The following is a 16,419-nucleotide window of genomic DNA, read 5'->3' as shown; positions in this document are numbered from 1 at the left end:
TATAAGCTTTATATTTACCTTTATATAGCTTGCTCCTCTGTGGCTCTGTGTTCTGTTTTACACTAGCATATCGTTTAGTAATTTTTTCAGTGAGAATCTATAGGTTATAAACTTAGTGTTCGTTTATTTGAAAATATAGTGTTTGTATATCTGAAAATAGTTTGTCTTCATTCTTGAATCACTGTTTACAGGATTCTTTTGAACATTCACCTTGAACATTAACAGTATTATCCCAGTGTATTCTAACACCTATTACTGAGGACAAGTTGGCCAGCCTATGCAGCTTTCTGCTTTTGGTCCTTAGCAGCTTTTATGGTGACCTTCCTAATCATTGATGTTCTGGGTTTCACTCAGACTTTGCTGGTTGTGAACTTGTTTTTATTTATTACAAACTGGTTGAGCTTCATTCAGTTTGAGGACTCATGCAAATTGAGCTTTATTCAATTTGAGGTCTCATGTAAATTGAGATTTATTCAATCTTGTTAAATGTCAGTCATTTATATAAAATAATGTCTCTTCCCCTGGCTCTCCACTTTATCAATCTGGAACTCTTTTCAGGCATATGTTTGAGCTTTTTATTCTATTCTCTCCATCTTCTGGCATTTTCAGCAAAGCAAAAATTTCTTCAGCATCTTTCAATTAATATATTCCTTTTCTTCTATAACGAATCCACCATTTGAAAAGCTGAGGTATTATTTCAATAATTACATGTTAATTTCTAGATTCTATGTTATCAGTTTCCTATTCACTTTTCAAAATGGCTTGTTATTATTATAAGAATTCCATTCCATCTTTATTTTCGAAATCTTTTTGAACATTAAAAAAAAACATTTTCATGTCCTTTACTGTCTTCTTATCTCTAATTTCTTCAGGTGTGCATACTCCTTTTAATTTGGGCATGTTAACATCACTTACAGAAAGCATTTTTTCATATCCATTTTAATTTTAACCTGTGAGCTTATTTTGCTCAGGAGTTTCACATAAGGGTTGTTGCATATCCTCATTGTGAAATTTTGTGGTTGGATTTTCTTGGGATCTCTGAGGTTAAGTGTCAAATATTACAATTAACCTTGATAAAATTATGCATAGTTTTTTGCTGCTGCTGCTGCTGCTGCTGCTAAGTCGCTTCAGTCGTGTCTGACTCTGTGTGACCCCACAGATGGCAGCCTACCAGGCTCCCCCATCCCTGGGATTCTCCAGGCAAGAACACTGGAGTGGGTTGCCATTTCCTTCTCCAATGCATGAAAATGAAAAGTGAAAGTGAAGTAGCTCAGTCGTGTCCGACTCTTTGTGACCCCATGGACTGCAGCCCACCAGGCTCCTCTGTCCATGGGATTTTCCAGGCAAGAGTACTGGAGTAGGGTGCCATCACCTTCTCTGGCATAGTTTTCTATTAGATTTTAAAAGCCTTTATGTTTTTCCTCCTCTTTCTTTACCTTTCTATAGAAAATAATTTAGCTAATGCTCTATTGCCAAGTTTATGGAAAATAATGCCTTCATTGGCAGCATCAACAGCTTTGCATGAAATTTCCCACAAATACTATGAAACTCTAGACAAAACTACTTGCCAAGAACTAGGAAATCTAACTTTTAATTTACATTGAAAAAATAGATCTACCTGTTGTTAGTAACATTTTAAACCTATGGGACCTACTCATCCCAATACTCTTAATGATTCACAAATATACTATACATTTTAAAATAATGTGTCTCATTCCAATGTTAACTTATATACAGGAAGAAGAAGAAAAAAATATTGATTCACTTAACCTCAGTTAACCTCCATAATGTAGCTGTATTCTACAAATACTACCATATTTCATTATTACAAACATCCTCATCCCCATGGTAGAAATGCAAGAAACCAGGCTGGAAGAGACCGGTGATCATATAGCCAGCAGATGGAATCAATGGGATTCACAGGGCCATTCACCCCAGGGAGTGGTCTATTTTACTAGATCACTGTTATAAAATATCTTACAGAAAACATTCCTCATGTTCAGTTTACAGTCTTTGTTTGGTCTTCAGTGAACAGCCAGGTCTGTAAGTCAACAGGAACCATATTAGAAATGCCGTGTAATCCTAACTAGGGAAGGAGCTTCAACATGCTCAGTACCTGGAGAAAATCTTACTCACTTTCTCTCAGTCTGTTTTGCCTCCTTTATGGTCTCCAGGATTATCCTGAGGACAGTCATTTGTAGACACTCTCTTCTTGGCTTTGGTCTCCACTCTTGAGAGCCAAGTACCAGGGTTTTTCTGAGCTTTACTATGGTCATATGTAACTTTGATCTGTACCTAGTCCCTGAAGTACCTAATTTTACACTGCTTAGTTTATTTCTGAGTCTTTATCTCTGAAATGAATACAATTAATTTCTCATTTTAAATTCAGTTCTCAAATATTAAGCACTTCATAGTACTGCCTAAAATCTTGAATTGCTACTTCTAAGATATGAAAGACTAACTGAAAATCCATAGAAATCTAGAATTCATATATAGAAATAACAGAAAGGGACATTTGAGAAGAAATAATGATAGAAATAGAAAAGGGAAATGCAAGGGGAAGAAAGAAATTTGGAAGCTCTGACTACCTGTGCTACATCAGGGCCATGGTAAGATTATCCCAAACATAACTCTTAGTTAAGATGTTTGCTTATGGCTGTCTCAAATGTCCTCACTGTAGATTAATTGGGAAAGATGACTCTAGACCAGTGGATATGTGAAATAAGTTTTTTTTAACATGTATTAGCAATCAGTGGACTATATACATCTTTGATCTATCTATCTATCAAATTTCAGATCTAATAAAAATCCAAGGTTAAATATAATTGCAATATTAAATTGATTATTCTTCACGTATATTGTTCTTACTTGTTTTATTATGGAAAATTAACATATAATTTTTTCCCCAAGGCATGCATCATCTGTATTTTGGGATCCTCCAGATATAAAAATCAAGAAGAAATGGTTTCTGAAGAAAATATATTTTATGAATATTTATTTCAAAAGTTTTATACTTTTTTTACTTTTATATACTTTTTATACTTTTTTATACTTTTTATACTTTATTTCAGCAATCTTTATTACATTTTACAAATATTTGTTGAGAGCCTATTATATGCAGGTACACAATGGTATTTTAAGTGAGTGGTTTAGGGAGATTTTTGATCCTGTGTCTATTTAGCTATAAAGTGTTAATAACTTACCTTGACAAAGTTGTAAAAAAAAATTAACCCTGCATATAGGCTGTGTCAAGACACGGGGGAAATGGAATTGGAGAAAATAGTGAGTAGTAAGATGATTCAAAGCAAAGGACTTAAATGATGTATTAAATGGAGGCAAAAATATTTTTCTTAAATTTTCTTCATGGTTGCCTTAATCTTTCAATTCATTTTGCATCCACTGGCACAAGCTTTTTGTTAGTGTAAGCTTGAGTGATTTATGACATATTATATTCATAATATCTAATATAAAAGATAATAGGCTAAAACATTCAATCAGCTAGAATTGGACTTCAAATGCAATATATTACAGTTTAAACATACCTTATATTACTACTTCCAATTTCTCAGAATATTCAGCTGCTATTAAAGTACTTGGAGTTCTTAGAAAACAGTGTATGCAAGGATTTTTCTAATGCATTTAAAAGAAGTAATGATAATATGGAGTATTTTTCACCGAGTTAATAAGCAACATTAACAAAATTATATGCTTAGAAAACAGTTACGCTAATTGTCTAAGACATATTCACTCATCCCATATTAAATGAAATCAACAATATCAAAGAAGAAATACTCAAGTAAGTCTCATCTAGGAGTTGAAATAAATGAAACTGTCATCAGCTAGGTCAAAGAGGGTTGAATACCCGTCGGTTTCATGTAAGTTAACCTAACGTAATTATAAAGCCTCATTTTGCAGACTTTCACACCCTGGTTTTGTGAGGAGCACTGTATTTGCATAATAACAGAGTGGTGATCATTTCACTTCACTTTACAATCTCTCAGAATAGGAACAAAAATGTATCTGCTAGAAAATCCCTATGGTTTATACTCTATCACAAAAACAGTTTTAAAAAGATCAAGCTTATGATTGTGACTTGCATTTTTAAAGACAGAATCATAAAATTTCCATACAGTTGTTTGAAAGAGAACAGTGGTTTCTTTACCTCTTGGTCTATGATATTTCAGTACTAACAATATTTTATATTTTCAACCTGCTATTAATTATTAACAATCTCACTAGGCATACAATCCTTCTATAAACTTTTTAACCCATCAAATAGATAAGCCAGGTATGAGGACTAAACTATAATATTTAAGTCAATGAGATACGAAGTCCTTGTGCAAGTTGATATAAGTTCTTTCACAAAAGATTTATTATTTACCATGTATACATTAAGAAAGTAAAATTAGCATGGGATGGTCTCAGGAAAGCAATACATATTTTTGGATTAGATGCTGAAATAAAGTAAATGTATGGTAAATTGACAAATTCACACTGCTAATGTTATGAAAAAATGATGTGGCAAAAGAAATTAAGATGTATTTCTCATTTTTGATAAGGGCACTCTTTCCTATGCTCTATTAATAGATTACATTTTTAATCTGAAAACTAACCACTAGAGTTAGGGAAGCCCAAAGGTAGGGGAAACTACCCACTTTAAGAATGCAGATTAGAACTTTGAAATTGCACCCAGATTATTTTTTTCTTTTGGTTAGTAGGTCTCTGTTATTAGGGTAGTAGTTGCAAACACATATAGGTTTGCCAGTAACAACTCACAATTTGTGCAAAGTTGAGTCTTCGAAACTGAGCAAATTTGCTCTCAATTTCCCGCCAGCGCTTGCTGAGCTGGATCTGAGTTGACTCCACTGCCATTGCTGCCCCATCCTCAGACAAGCCCTCAGCTTGCCTATGCACTGCATTCAGCTCCTCTTTCTTCTTCTGCAACTCACGATCAATTTCCTATTGAGCAAAACCAATACAGGGCCCAGGGCAGTTAGCTAACCACATGAATCAACCTATCCCAGCACATACCTGTCCCAGAAATTTCACAGGCTGTCGTCATTTTATTTTCACTTTTCATAATTTACAAGTATGGAAGCCAACACTGTCATCTTCACCCAAGGACCCAAATATTATTTCAGTTTTTCTTTGAATGCTCAGTTTTAGATACTCTAATTGAGGAAATATTGAAATTGATCTAACAGATTTCTTTCTTGTCAATTCCTCTAGTGTCTTGGGGGTTGACCCAAATTGAAGTGATTACTCATTATTAATAGGGACCATCCAGATAGAATATAATTTAGTGGGTAATTGAATAAGTAATTTATTTCCTTTTTAAAGTTTTGAGGAACTCAACAGAGAATGAAGCAAAATAAAAAGTGTAAAATAACAGAAGAAAACATCTTCAGACAATATGCAACAGATAAATCTATAGAGATTTGACACTGATGTGAGAAGATGCTCTGATGAAATGAATGTGCTAACATGAGATAGAAGTCGTCCATATACCGATAAGTCATTTGTTCATCTGGAACAAAGATACACAGAGTCAATTACAATTTTACCAGGAAACATATAACATTTCTTAATTCATTTCACAATGTCTAAGAATAAAACATTTTATTCATTCAACATTATGTCAATTGAAAAACAATACAATACATTTACTAAAACAAAACAAAATACAGAGAAACACCTCAAACTGGGGAGAACACTAATAGAAGAAACAACAACATCAACGTTTAAAACATGATCCATACAAGTTAAGTTCAATAAATTAAAATGTAGCAACAAATCTGAGATTGACATTCTAAAACAACATTACCTTTATTTTCCTTTCATCTCTGGGTTCAGGTAGGCTGGCTAATTTTTTTTCAATGTCATCCAAGCATTTCAGGAGATCATCAGCCTGCCTCTTGTACTGATACCACTGGTGAGAAATTTCTAGAGCCTTTTTTCTTCTTTGAGACCTCAAATCCTGTTCATGGTGCAGATATTATTAAAATATCAATATATAAGCATATTATACTTTTGGCTGTAGTCATTAAAAAATAATTTGGTTCCCTCACCTTCTTGTTCAGGTTCAGTTAAATTCACATTTAAATGCTACCCATACAGGTAGATTATTAAATTATGTATTCACGTGACAGAACCCATGTACACGAAGCTAAGAAAACTGAACAATCCACTTTCAGTATTTTTTCTTAGTATGCTCAAACTTTTTTAGAAATCTTTTCATATTTAATTAACTCAGTGAATCAAATAAATTACTGTGTAGAGTTTGTGAAATTGTTCAATATGTGAACTCAATTGAGGTAACTACATACTTGTACAAACTTGCTGATTTTGCATTTGAATTTTAAAATAGGTAAAAATTCTAAAATTTCTATCTTCAGCACTAGGTTCAAAATTTTAAGTTTATATAGCCAAGCAGTTTACATTTGTAATTTTAGAAATGTCTGCAAGAAAGTTTCATAGGACATGAATATTTTGTGATTAGAAACATAAAGTGTTCTTAGTTATCACAGAAATTGCTTCAAGCTATATATATGTTCAAGTGTGAAAAGTGTATGCCTGTGAGTATGCATGAAAATGACAATTTAAATATCATAAAATTATTTTCCTTTTAAGACTTGTATGGCAAACTTTCTCACTGGCATCAAATCCAAATGCAAAATGATAAAATTTAGAAAAGGAAAAGTGCACGGTTATCAATCAACCTGATGAGACAAATAAGGGTGACTACTTTAATGAATCACAAAAGGGGAAAATTAATCATCTTACTCCTTACAAGATCATCCAATGTCTTCCCTGATCAACAGAATTTGTTGTAATGCTATTTTACAAGGGAATATATTTTACATGTTTTATAAGGGAACATAAGAGCTCAGGATACAGTTTCCATTTCTTCAGAGTAGTAGCAATTAGGGTTTCATGTATAGATATAACTGGAGCAAAAGAAAAGAGTGAATATCAAAGAACTGCTGAAATATTCACTGCTTTGGAAAGTTTCACCTTCTTTGAAATATTTCATAAGGACTAGACTTGAACACTTGGCAGATTAACAACTACTGAATTTAGTATATTGGTGTGGCAAGTGTTGATTTTCATTAATTGCTTTTAACATATATCTGAGAAAAATGATTTTGATTTCATTTTGCATTTTGTTTAAAATTGGGGATGTAAAATTTTCTACAGTTTACATTTTCAGTTGAATTTCTAAACCTCCTATGGAAGTAATAAATGCCTGGGATGAGCCAGATGGAATGCTGCTTTTTTCAAAGGTACCAAGATACAGCCACGTGAAAGAGAGTTGAGCCATGCCTTACTGGTGACGCAACTTACATCTTCGCCAAGAGAAAGGGCTTGTGGTCACCAAATCTGAAATTCCTTTTATTTCCTAAGCACAAGGTGGTGTGTAATGTGTAAAGATATTAAGAGATATTATAGAGATTTCTTTACAGGTATGCCAGATAACCATTAAACACTGCTGTTCAGTAGGACACATATCATCATATGACCAGTGTAGATGTTTCTAAAAGCTTGGTCACAGTTGGAAGCATGTGAATTACACAGCTTTCTGATTTTCTGAGCACACTATGGCTTGCTCTTGTACTCCCTCAGGGAAGAGGCCTTTTCTATTTCCTATATTTATCAGCAGTTACCTTCAGAACACCTGCTGGCCAATTAGACTTTCCTTGTGGATTCCTTGCAGGCACAATATAGTGTAATTACATTCTCAGCAGTGTTTATTTGGTTGTCTGACTATATGGGAAAAGGTTTTATACTCTTATTTGCATATAGAAAGCAGAGTCTATTCACCTATAAGGTGGATCCACCTACGTGGCTACACAGCTCTAAAAGAGTGATTTACAATGAAAAGCTCAGCAATTAACAGTATTAGAAAATCAGCCATGCATGCAAATAGTGAATATTGAAACGCACATTAAAAAATAAAAGGTTATTTCACAGAATCTTTCACATGTCCCATCTCTTCTCAAGAACTTTCTAGATATTATTATATAAACACCAATATTCTATTCTGTCTTTCCTGTGCAATTCCAGATGAGACACATGGGTACTTGAAGCTCTATACTAATGCTGGTTAAAATGAGCGCACCGGTTCTTTCTCATGGACATTAAGATTATTTTAGAGGACTCCTATATAAATGAAATTAGACTTATAAATGTTTAGTTAGTTGCAAAGAGTAACTCTCTTAAAGGCAAAATGAAGTTAACTGAAAAAAAATGAACTATTAAACAAATGTTACGTTACCCCAAAAAAGTGAACCTACTCTGAATTAAATCAAGAAAATATCAAGAGCAGAAAACCTCAAAAATATACAGATTGGTTATGCTGACAGTTAAACAGGTTTTTCAAGACACATGTCAAAATAACTTACAAAATAGGTTGTATTACAAAATTAAATATATGAACACAATGAAGTATGCATTTAATATCTTTTGATTACTACTCAGAAAAATGTGTCTAAGTAAATACCTTGAAATTTTTAAGCAGCACATCTTTCAAAATCAAAGACAGCACTCAAAATTGTTAAAGCACAGACACTGAACAGAAAAATATATATATATGTATTTCTGGTGACTAAGATTCTTAAGCAAATTTTATTTATGAACAATAGATTTTACCCTGTACATGAAAAAAAAAAAAACATAGGCAAGGTATATTATAATTTTAGCTCTAATACCTTGAGAGCATTATGTTTTGTCTGTAACAGCTGCTGTTTTATCTTTATTTCCTCTCGCTTTCTCTCATCTGTGATTCTTTGTTGTAAGTTGTCTCCTCTTTGCAACAATTCTTTTACAGTACCCTCATTGTCTTCACTCTGATTAAAAACAACAAGTACAGTCTTCATTTTGGTTTAAAAAAAGCTGTACATCTTTAACAGAGATAATAAAACATGTTATTAAAACACATACAAAAAATCCAATTTAAAACTTTCAGGGAATGCTATCCTAAGATACTGCACTCAGAGTTTCTTTTTGAATATGCTATACTTTAACTTTTAAAAGAAGTTTCCTTCTGTCTATTTCAAAAGGACACATGTAATTAGAGTTGTATGTAGAAAGATGGGGGAGCAATTTACTACATCATTTCAGACAAGTGAATTGTTATGAAAGCATTCTTTGGCCTTTGATTTTTAATGCATTTCTAGAAATTAAAACAAACAAAAAAAAACTTTGGAGAAGAAAACAAAACTTGTTTACATATAATGTTATTTCACAGAGGAATATAGATGTGGCTCTGTGAATGTGAGACTGTAACATTTTAAATTTTAACACACACTCCTAAGTGAAAATACATTGTTTTAAGTGTACACTGATTTCTATATAATAAGTTCTGTTTTACATAAACTAGCTTCCCTGGTGGCTCAGATGGTAAAACGTCTGTCTGCAATGCAGGAGACCTGGGTTTGATCCCTGAGTTGGGCAGATCCCCTGGAGAAGGAAATGGCATCCTACACCAGTACTCTTGCCTGGAAAATCCCATGGATGTAGGAGCCTGGTAGGCTACAGTCCATGGGGTCGCAAAGACGACTGAGCAACTTTCTTTCTTTTCTTTTACTTAAACTAAATGATTTGGAGCTTTAGAAAAAAAACATGCTCAACTTCTGTCAAATATTGCAGATAATTTCTAAAAATATGTCACATATGCATGTTATTTTTAAATAAATACAATTAAGTAAATATTAAATATGGATTAGAAAAATGACTTCAAATATTTTTAATATGCAGTTTGGTCTTTAGACTCTAAGAAAATTTTTATTTATTTTGAAATAGAATTATTTAAACAGTGTTTGTCCAATAGAGTAGCATATGTAACCATTGGATGTTTCACTTCTATTTCCTATCTTTCTTTCAATGCAATATATAAATACTTTCTATCAAGAAGGTTTGCTTTTTAATAGTACCCAAGAGACTCTGATGAATTAATAGAAGCAGACAGTTTTTAAATGTGACATGTTTGTGTTTATAATCATCCATGGCATTCAATGTTGCATACTTAAATCTCTAATGCATATGTTAACTTCTATAAACAACTGAGAAATTATTCAGTTTTTTTAAAGAAATGAGATTTTCATCTGAGATGTGCCAGTTATTTCTATAATGAAGTAATGTAATAGACACTTATGTTTATAGTCTTTGAAAAACCTTCCTTTTAAGAATATGTTATTAAAAATCTGAAACATTTCCTGGGGCTGAGGATAAAAATAATGAACAAACAAAATCCCTACTGCACTTCTTTCCCCACACCAGCTGAAAGCTAGAGGGCATAGTTGGTGAACAGCCCAAGAGGTAAGAAGCATTCTTTTCCACCTTGGTGCCCTCTGGTTTCTTCTTTGACATAAATAAGAGGTAGTTGTAGCTAGGTATCTTAGAAAAAGGTATGTCTGGTCTTTCTTTCCACAAGCTGAGTTGGCAAGATCATCAAACCCATACACAGGGAGTACTGAGTTAGGCAGCTCCAGGAAGTCAGAAATGATACCAACGAGAACTAAGGTTGGTAAAAATGGTTCTCCTATTGCTTCATGTGCCTATTATTTACAACTTACAATTTACCTTCTGATACCATTTTCAAGCACTGTCTGAGAAGTCTCTAGCACTGATACATGTCTGAGAAATCTCTAGCATGACATATGTAAAGGTTAATGCCATACAGGTGATGGTTGTGGAGAGGGGAAAGGAAATTGTGAAGAGGAGTAAGGAGAAAACATAAGTCAGTGAAAAGGAATGTGAGGCAGAAACATTCAAGCCAGAGAGAAACGTAAAAGACATGTTGAAATGAGTCTGGGAATAACCCACATGGTTATATTTCTTTATTCCCATGAAATAAGCAGCATGAATTTACACATATTTTAGATATATACTATAATACTTGTTAAACTTTTTTGTAAACCACATTGTGTTAAGTTTTAATAAACAATGTTTATATCATGTATAATTGTACCTTATCCAAAATAAATGTTATATTACCAAAAATAGGACTGAAGCAAAATATCAGCCCTCTCTGATGGCTGTGCTGTTTTTTATTATTGTTTCTAATTTATTTTCTGATTTGACTTTTTTTTCCATCCATTACATTTTATCCTTTGAGTATGGACAAAACATTGTTGGGTGATTTATTAGAATCTATAAGTACTCCTGTATGCCCATATCATAATAATTTGGCATTCATAACAGTTCAATAACAATACTTTGCATTTGTAATAAATCATTAGAATCACAAAATGTACAAGGTATGCTCTGAGAATTTAGTTGGAGACTTGAATTATCTATTTTCCTTTGAAATATTTATTCATTTCATTCCTAGTTCATTCACACTTTTATCACAACCAATTTACCATATCTTTATTGAAGTCTTCCTCTTTCAGATTCACCCCCTGCTGAATTTCAGCCTCCAGTGGTTCAAGCAATTTTTGTATATCTGAGTTAAACTGCTCCAATTCCTTCAAAGGAATGGAGGCCTAAAAAAAAAGATAGTGCTAATTTAAATCAAAATTACTTTTTATTAGAAATATAAGCCAAAAAATGCATTTGTTCAACCTCCTGTTGCTAAAATAATGACATGCATTATGTTTTCATATTATATTTTATGAAAGTGTTGAAATACAACTGGGAAAGTACCTGAGGATACAAATAAAGACAAACATTTAACATCATCAGAGCTAAACATACATGCAGAATAATGCAATATTCATAATTCTGATTTTTCAGCAAAAGTCAATTTCCGTATACTTGGCTGGTCTAATTGTTAATATCCTAAAGTTGAATTTGATCTTATTTTAAATATTTTGATATAAATATCATTTGGGTAAATATCTCATCATAAATTGCCTCATTCATCTAATAACAGTAATAGCAGTTAGAAATGCAGAATTGTCTCCTTATCCTCAGAAAAAATACATAGCAATCTGCTTAGATATTTTAAATGACATTTTTAACATGGCAGAATTGACAGGCATGCTCCCATAAGACAATGTCATGCTTGTCTTAGGAATGCTTTATTTGGTAGCACACACACACACCAAAAAAAAAAAAAAATTGAAAAAACTGAACTCAATATCTCAAATGAAAAGTCTGAATATGTTTTCCAACTTCATAAACATCACATTTCCTTTGATTTTGAAATTCATAATTACCATAGTCTCAAAAATCTTTTTAACCCCTTGTTTTTCTAAAGAAACCATTTGAAGAGGACTGATAAATGAAAATACAGTGAAAATCAAATATATATTCAAAAGAATAGGCACAAATTAAAGTTCAGTTAATGATATAAATGTTTATTCTATTCATCTGTACCTCTGTATTCAATTCCTTTGCATTAAAATACTAGAAAATATTTTATATCTTATAGCTTTGGAAAACTCACATGTGACAAATAAAAATCTTATTTTCTTTAGAGCTAAACATTTTCCACTTGAAAAAATAAATTTAGGAAAGATCCAGTGTCTTATGCCAGTATGACATATTCAACAAGTTGTTCCCCTTTCCCCCTGCCACTCTTCCCCAACAGATTCCTAGGCTTAGTTTTACTCTTTATTATACAGTATCTCCTAGAGAACAATATGGGAACGTGTTCAAGGCAAAAAGAATATCTAAAGGTATTTAGTTACTAATGAAAAAGTGAACCACTGAATGCTATTCACAAGAAAAAATTCTCACAGGAAACATGAATAAACACTTATCTTCTAGGTACTTGTATACATGCCAGAGAGGACTTAAGGAGTCTTTCTAAAGTGCCTTATTTTCAATACTAGTTTTTAAATCCTAATAAATATCTGAAATATAATAATACGTTCTATAATCAGTACAGATTGTAAGTATTATAAATAGGCATTTGAATGGTGTTCTAATCTCTATTATTAACATACTTCTATACTTTAAAATGATATATAATATATTGTAAAGATGAAGAATAATAGCCTTTATTATAACTACACAGTATTAATTTGATGATGTCTATGTTATTGAGTTGTTCACATTTCCTAAGATTTAGTAAGAGTAACTGCATTGTTGCAATATACATATATATATATATATGATTTTGTGAATGTATGAAGATAAATGATACCTTAAATAACTTTATAAGTACTTGCATATCAAAATAACATGGATCCATTATCTATAATGGATAATCTGATTTAGTCCTACACGTGCTTCCTCTCTAGTTCATCCTTTCTCCATATATTCATATATAATAGTTTCAAAAGCTCAGAACTTGGGCATTCATAACTCAATACTCCTTCCCCAACAGTACTATCTTCTAAAACTTAAATATAACTTTCATAATATCTGTCATTTATCTTTAGCTGTGACCTCACTTTTCAATTCCAATCTAGACTCTTCCATAGCCAGCTGATTACTCACTTGAAGTTTAACATGTCTAGAAATGAGCTTATTATCTTGCCGAGAACTGCTCAGAACATTAACTTCCCTAGTTCTGTAAATACAAGTCATTTTTTTCAGTCATCCAAGTCTAAAACATGAGGCAGGCTATTTTCTAACACATCACTCTATTGTCTAATAAATACCAAATACTTGTCAATTCACTTACCATGAATCACTCGCTTTCTTTTCTGAGATACCACCTCTCCTAGTTCTCACACAAGACCTATGGCAAAAACCTCCTTACAGATGTACAATGCTTCCCACCTCACCAGTTCTATACTGTAATCAGGTAATCAGATCAATACGTTCCAAAACCACAGCTTTCATTATGTTATTTCTCTGCTCAAGAAGTACAAGTCAAATAAAGTCCAAACTCCAGCATGATAGTCAAAGTTTCCCCTATTCTTGTCCCAAGGACCTTTCTAACCTTATTTAAATGTTCCATATACGCTCTTTCTTACAGGTCTATTGGTGAACTCCTAGTATCTCTCCCTCAAGGATTAGAATGTTTTTCACCTTCTGGTGCTGCTGCTGCTGCTAAGTCGCTTCAGTCGTGTCCGACTCTGTGCAACCTCATAGACGGCAGCCCACCAGGCTCTGCCGTCCATGGGATTCTCCAGGCAAGAGTACTGGAGTGGGGTGCCATTGCCTTCTCCATTAACCTTCTGGTGAAAAGCCTAAAATTCCTGCAAGAGAATGGCTAGTTTGGACTTGAGCTCCAACACTGAGCAGTTGAGAGATTTGGGGCAAGTTATCTCCTCTTTGAGCTTCTGTTTCTTTATGTGTAACATGAGGATAAGAATAGCTACCTCATAGAGCTTTTATGAGGATCAAATATGTTAGAATGTTGTTTGGTATATAACAAAGGCTCAATAGATATTGGCTCTTACTGTTTCCCCTCAAATTTGTATCCATCCATTGGCTCGAGTCAATATCTTCCTCCTTTGAAAACGTCCACTTGTTGACACGGCATTTTTATTTTAACAACTTATTTAACAAAATCATGGAATTCTAAAGGTAAATATGGAAAAATTGACACTCCAGTTTGGTAAAGTCATATTATTCTTAATAACAAAACTTAATCAATCTGCATCAATATAGTGGGATCAAGGAGGATGACAAAAGGCTTTCCACCAGTTCTGCCCTGTGCAGCATTTTCATCAGGAATTATTTGGAGATCAACAAGTATGCAAAAAACACACGATGAGAGGGATGAGCTCCACAAACATCCCATAAAGATGAGTAATTTGTCTGTCTTTTTCAACCTAGAGTCATTTCTGGTACATAGAAGGCACTCATAAATGAAAATTTCCTGAAAAACTAAGTGAATGCATGACTAATCATGGAATAGTGGAAGAAAAAATTGAAGGAGCTCTTGAATGACCTGGAATTGTAAGTAACACAATTTCCATTGTATAAAATTGAAGAGACTGGAGTAGCCAGCACTTCATGTGTGGATGTATACTAATTGCTGGCTAAATGCTAGCAGCAACATGACACCACTCGGTACAAAAATAATATAAGTAGATACAAATAGATTTTCGGAAACACTAGTACTTAGTTATGAATTATTCAAGCAAGATAATGTAAACTTAGATTTCATTAGTAGTATGTGTAGAGTCTAGATTTCCTGATCAAAGACTACTACCATGGATTTGTTTCTTAAAAAAACTATTACATGGATTAGAGATTTTAATTATTCTGTGTGGTTCCAAAGTGAACAACTAGAATCAATTGGTAGAAATTACTTGGAGCCTGAATTTTAGTTTAATATAGAAACAACTAATTACTGCTGCAATTTTTTTTTGTCTTTTTAAAGCACTCATTTTAAAGTAGTGAGTGTCTCACTGCTAAAAGTATATAAACAGAAGCAGGATAATGATGTATAGCTTCCCTGGTGGCTCAGCTGGTAAAGAATCTGCCTGCAATGCAGGAGACCTGGGTTCAATCCCTGGGTTAGGAAGATCCCCTGGAGAAGGGAATGGCAATCCACTCCAGTGCTAGATGTATTAGAGTATATGTTAGAAGTAAGATACTTTACACATGAATAATCCCCTAAAATTTTATCTATTTAAAGTAAATTCTCTCCTCTGAATTCAAAGATCTTTGCTTACTAGAGGTATGCAGCAATATAGAAATATTACACAAGTCATATATTTAATTTTCAATGTTCTAGTTGCCATACTAAAAAGTGAAAAGCATCAGATGGATTTAGTATTTACCCAATATATCTAAAATACTATTTAACTTATAACCATTATAAAATTAATAAGGTATTTTCCTCTCATTATTTCATGTGAAGAACTGAAAACCCACAGTGTATTTTACACTTCTGGCACAACTTAATTGGGAGTAGCCGCACTTCAAATATTCAGTAACCGTATGGCAGCCACGCTAGCCACAGTACAGATCAACAGCAACTATTATGACTCTGACATCGAGAAGAACCAAAAGTTCATCATTAGTATGAAATAGCTCACAGAAGTAATGTTTTACTGATAGTTAAAATGCTGATGTTTATTTAATAAATTTTAGTGGATTTAGATAATTTTTATAATGTCCATCTCATTTACCTGTATTCAGACATGTTTTGTATGGGGATTTTCAGGAAGCCCTCTGGAGATAGGAACATTTATGTGAATGGGTTTGAGAGGTTTTATTAGGAGTCTCTATTCCTCATGTGTAATCCTAGATTGTGTTGCAGTATGTATTTACATACTAGAATATAATAGTATTTAACATTCAAGGGCTTATATTTTGTCTCCCCAGTAGATTTTTAATTCCCAAAGTTGGGAATACATCTTATATCATTTTGTATTTTCCATAGCAAAAGGAACTCATTTTTTAAACATAAAATGTGCTTGCTTTATAAATTACTAATTTTAGAACATCCAATAGATCAAATTATTCAGTAACTAATTTTATAACCAAAATAACCATACCTACTCAACTCAGTTATTTAAGCTATGCTATTGGCAGGATAAGACCAGCCATGTGACATTCATATAA

General features: G+C 32.9%; 1 protein-coding gene across 6 annotated transcripts in view; it reads right to left on the bottom strand.

Annotated features, from left to right (window-relative positions):
* DMD (dystrophin) overlaps positions 1 to 16,419 on the bottom strand; it is a 2,254,125-nt gene that overhangs the window by 1,303,256 nt on the left and 934,450 nt on the right. For 5 of the 6 annotated variants that reach the window (XM_040266336.1, XM_040266334.1, XM_040266333.1 and 2 more), the window contains 4 exons: positions 11,364 to 11,486; positions 8,709 to 8,846; positions 5,825 to 5,977; positions 4,777 to 4,959 (listed from right to left, as the gene is read on the bottom strand). In XM_040266336.1, coding sequence (XP_040122270.1) covers positions 4,777 to 4,959; positions 5,825 to 5,977; positions 8,709 to 8,846; positions 11,364 to 11,486 — 597 coding nt within the window. The remainder of the gene's footprint in view (positions 1 to 4,776; positions 4,960 to 5,824; positions 5,978 to 8,708; positions 8,847 to 11,363; positions 11,487 to 16,419) is intronic. The other variant, XM_040266338.1, reaches the window with a different exon arrangement.

Source organism: Oryx dammah, unplaced genomic scaffold, assembly GCF_014754425.2.
Source record: "Oryx dammah isolate SB20612 unplaced genomic scaffold, SCBI_Odam_1.1 HiC_scaffold_23, whole genome shotgun sequence".
In the NCBI taxonomy this organism is placed as follows: domain Eukaryota; kingdom Metazoa; phylum Chordata; class Mammalia; order Artiodactyla; family Bovidae; genus Oryx; species Oryx dammah.
The sequence above is the reverse complement of the archived record's forward strand: the minus strand, read 5'-3'. Positions and strand labels throughout refer to the sequence as shown.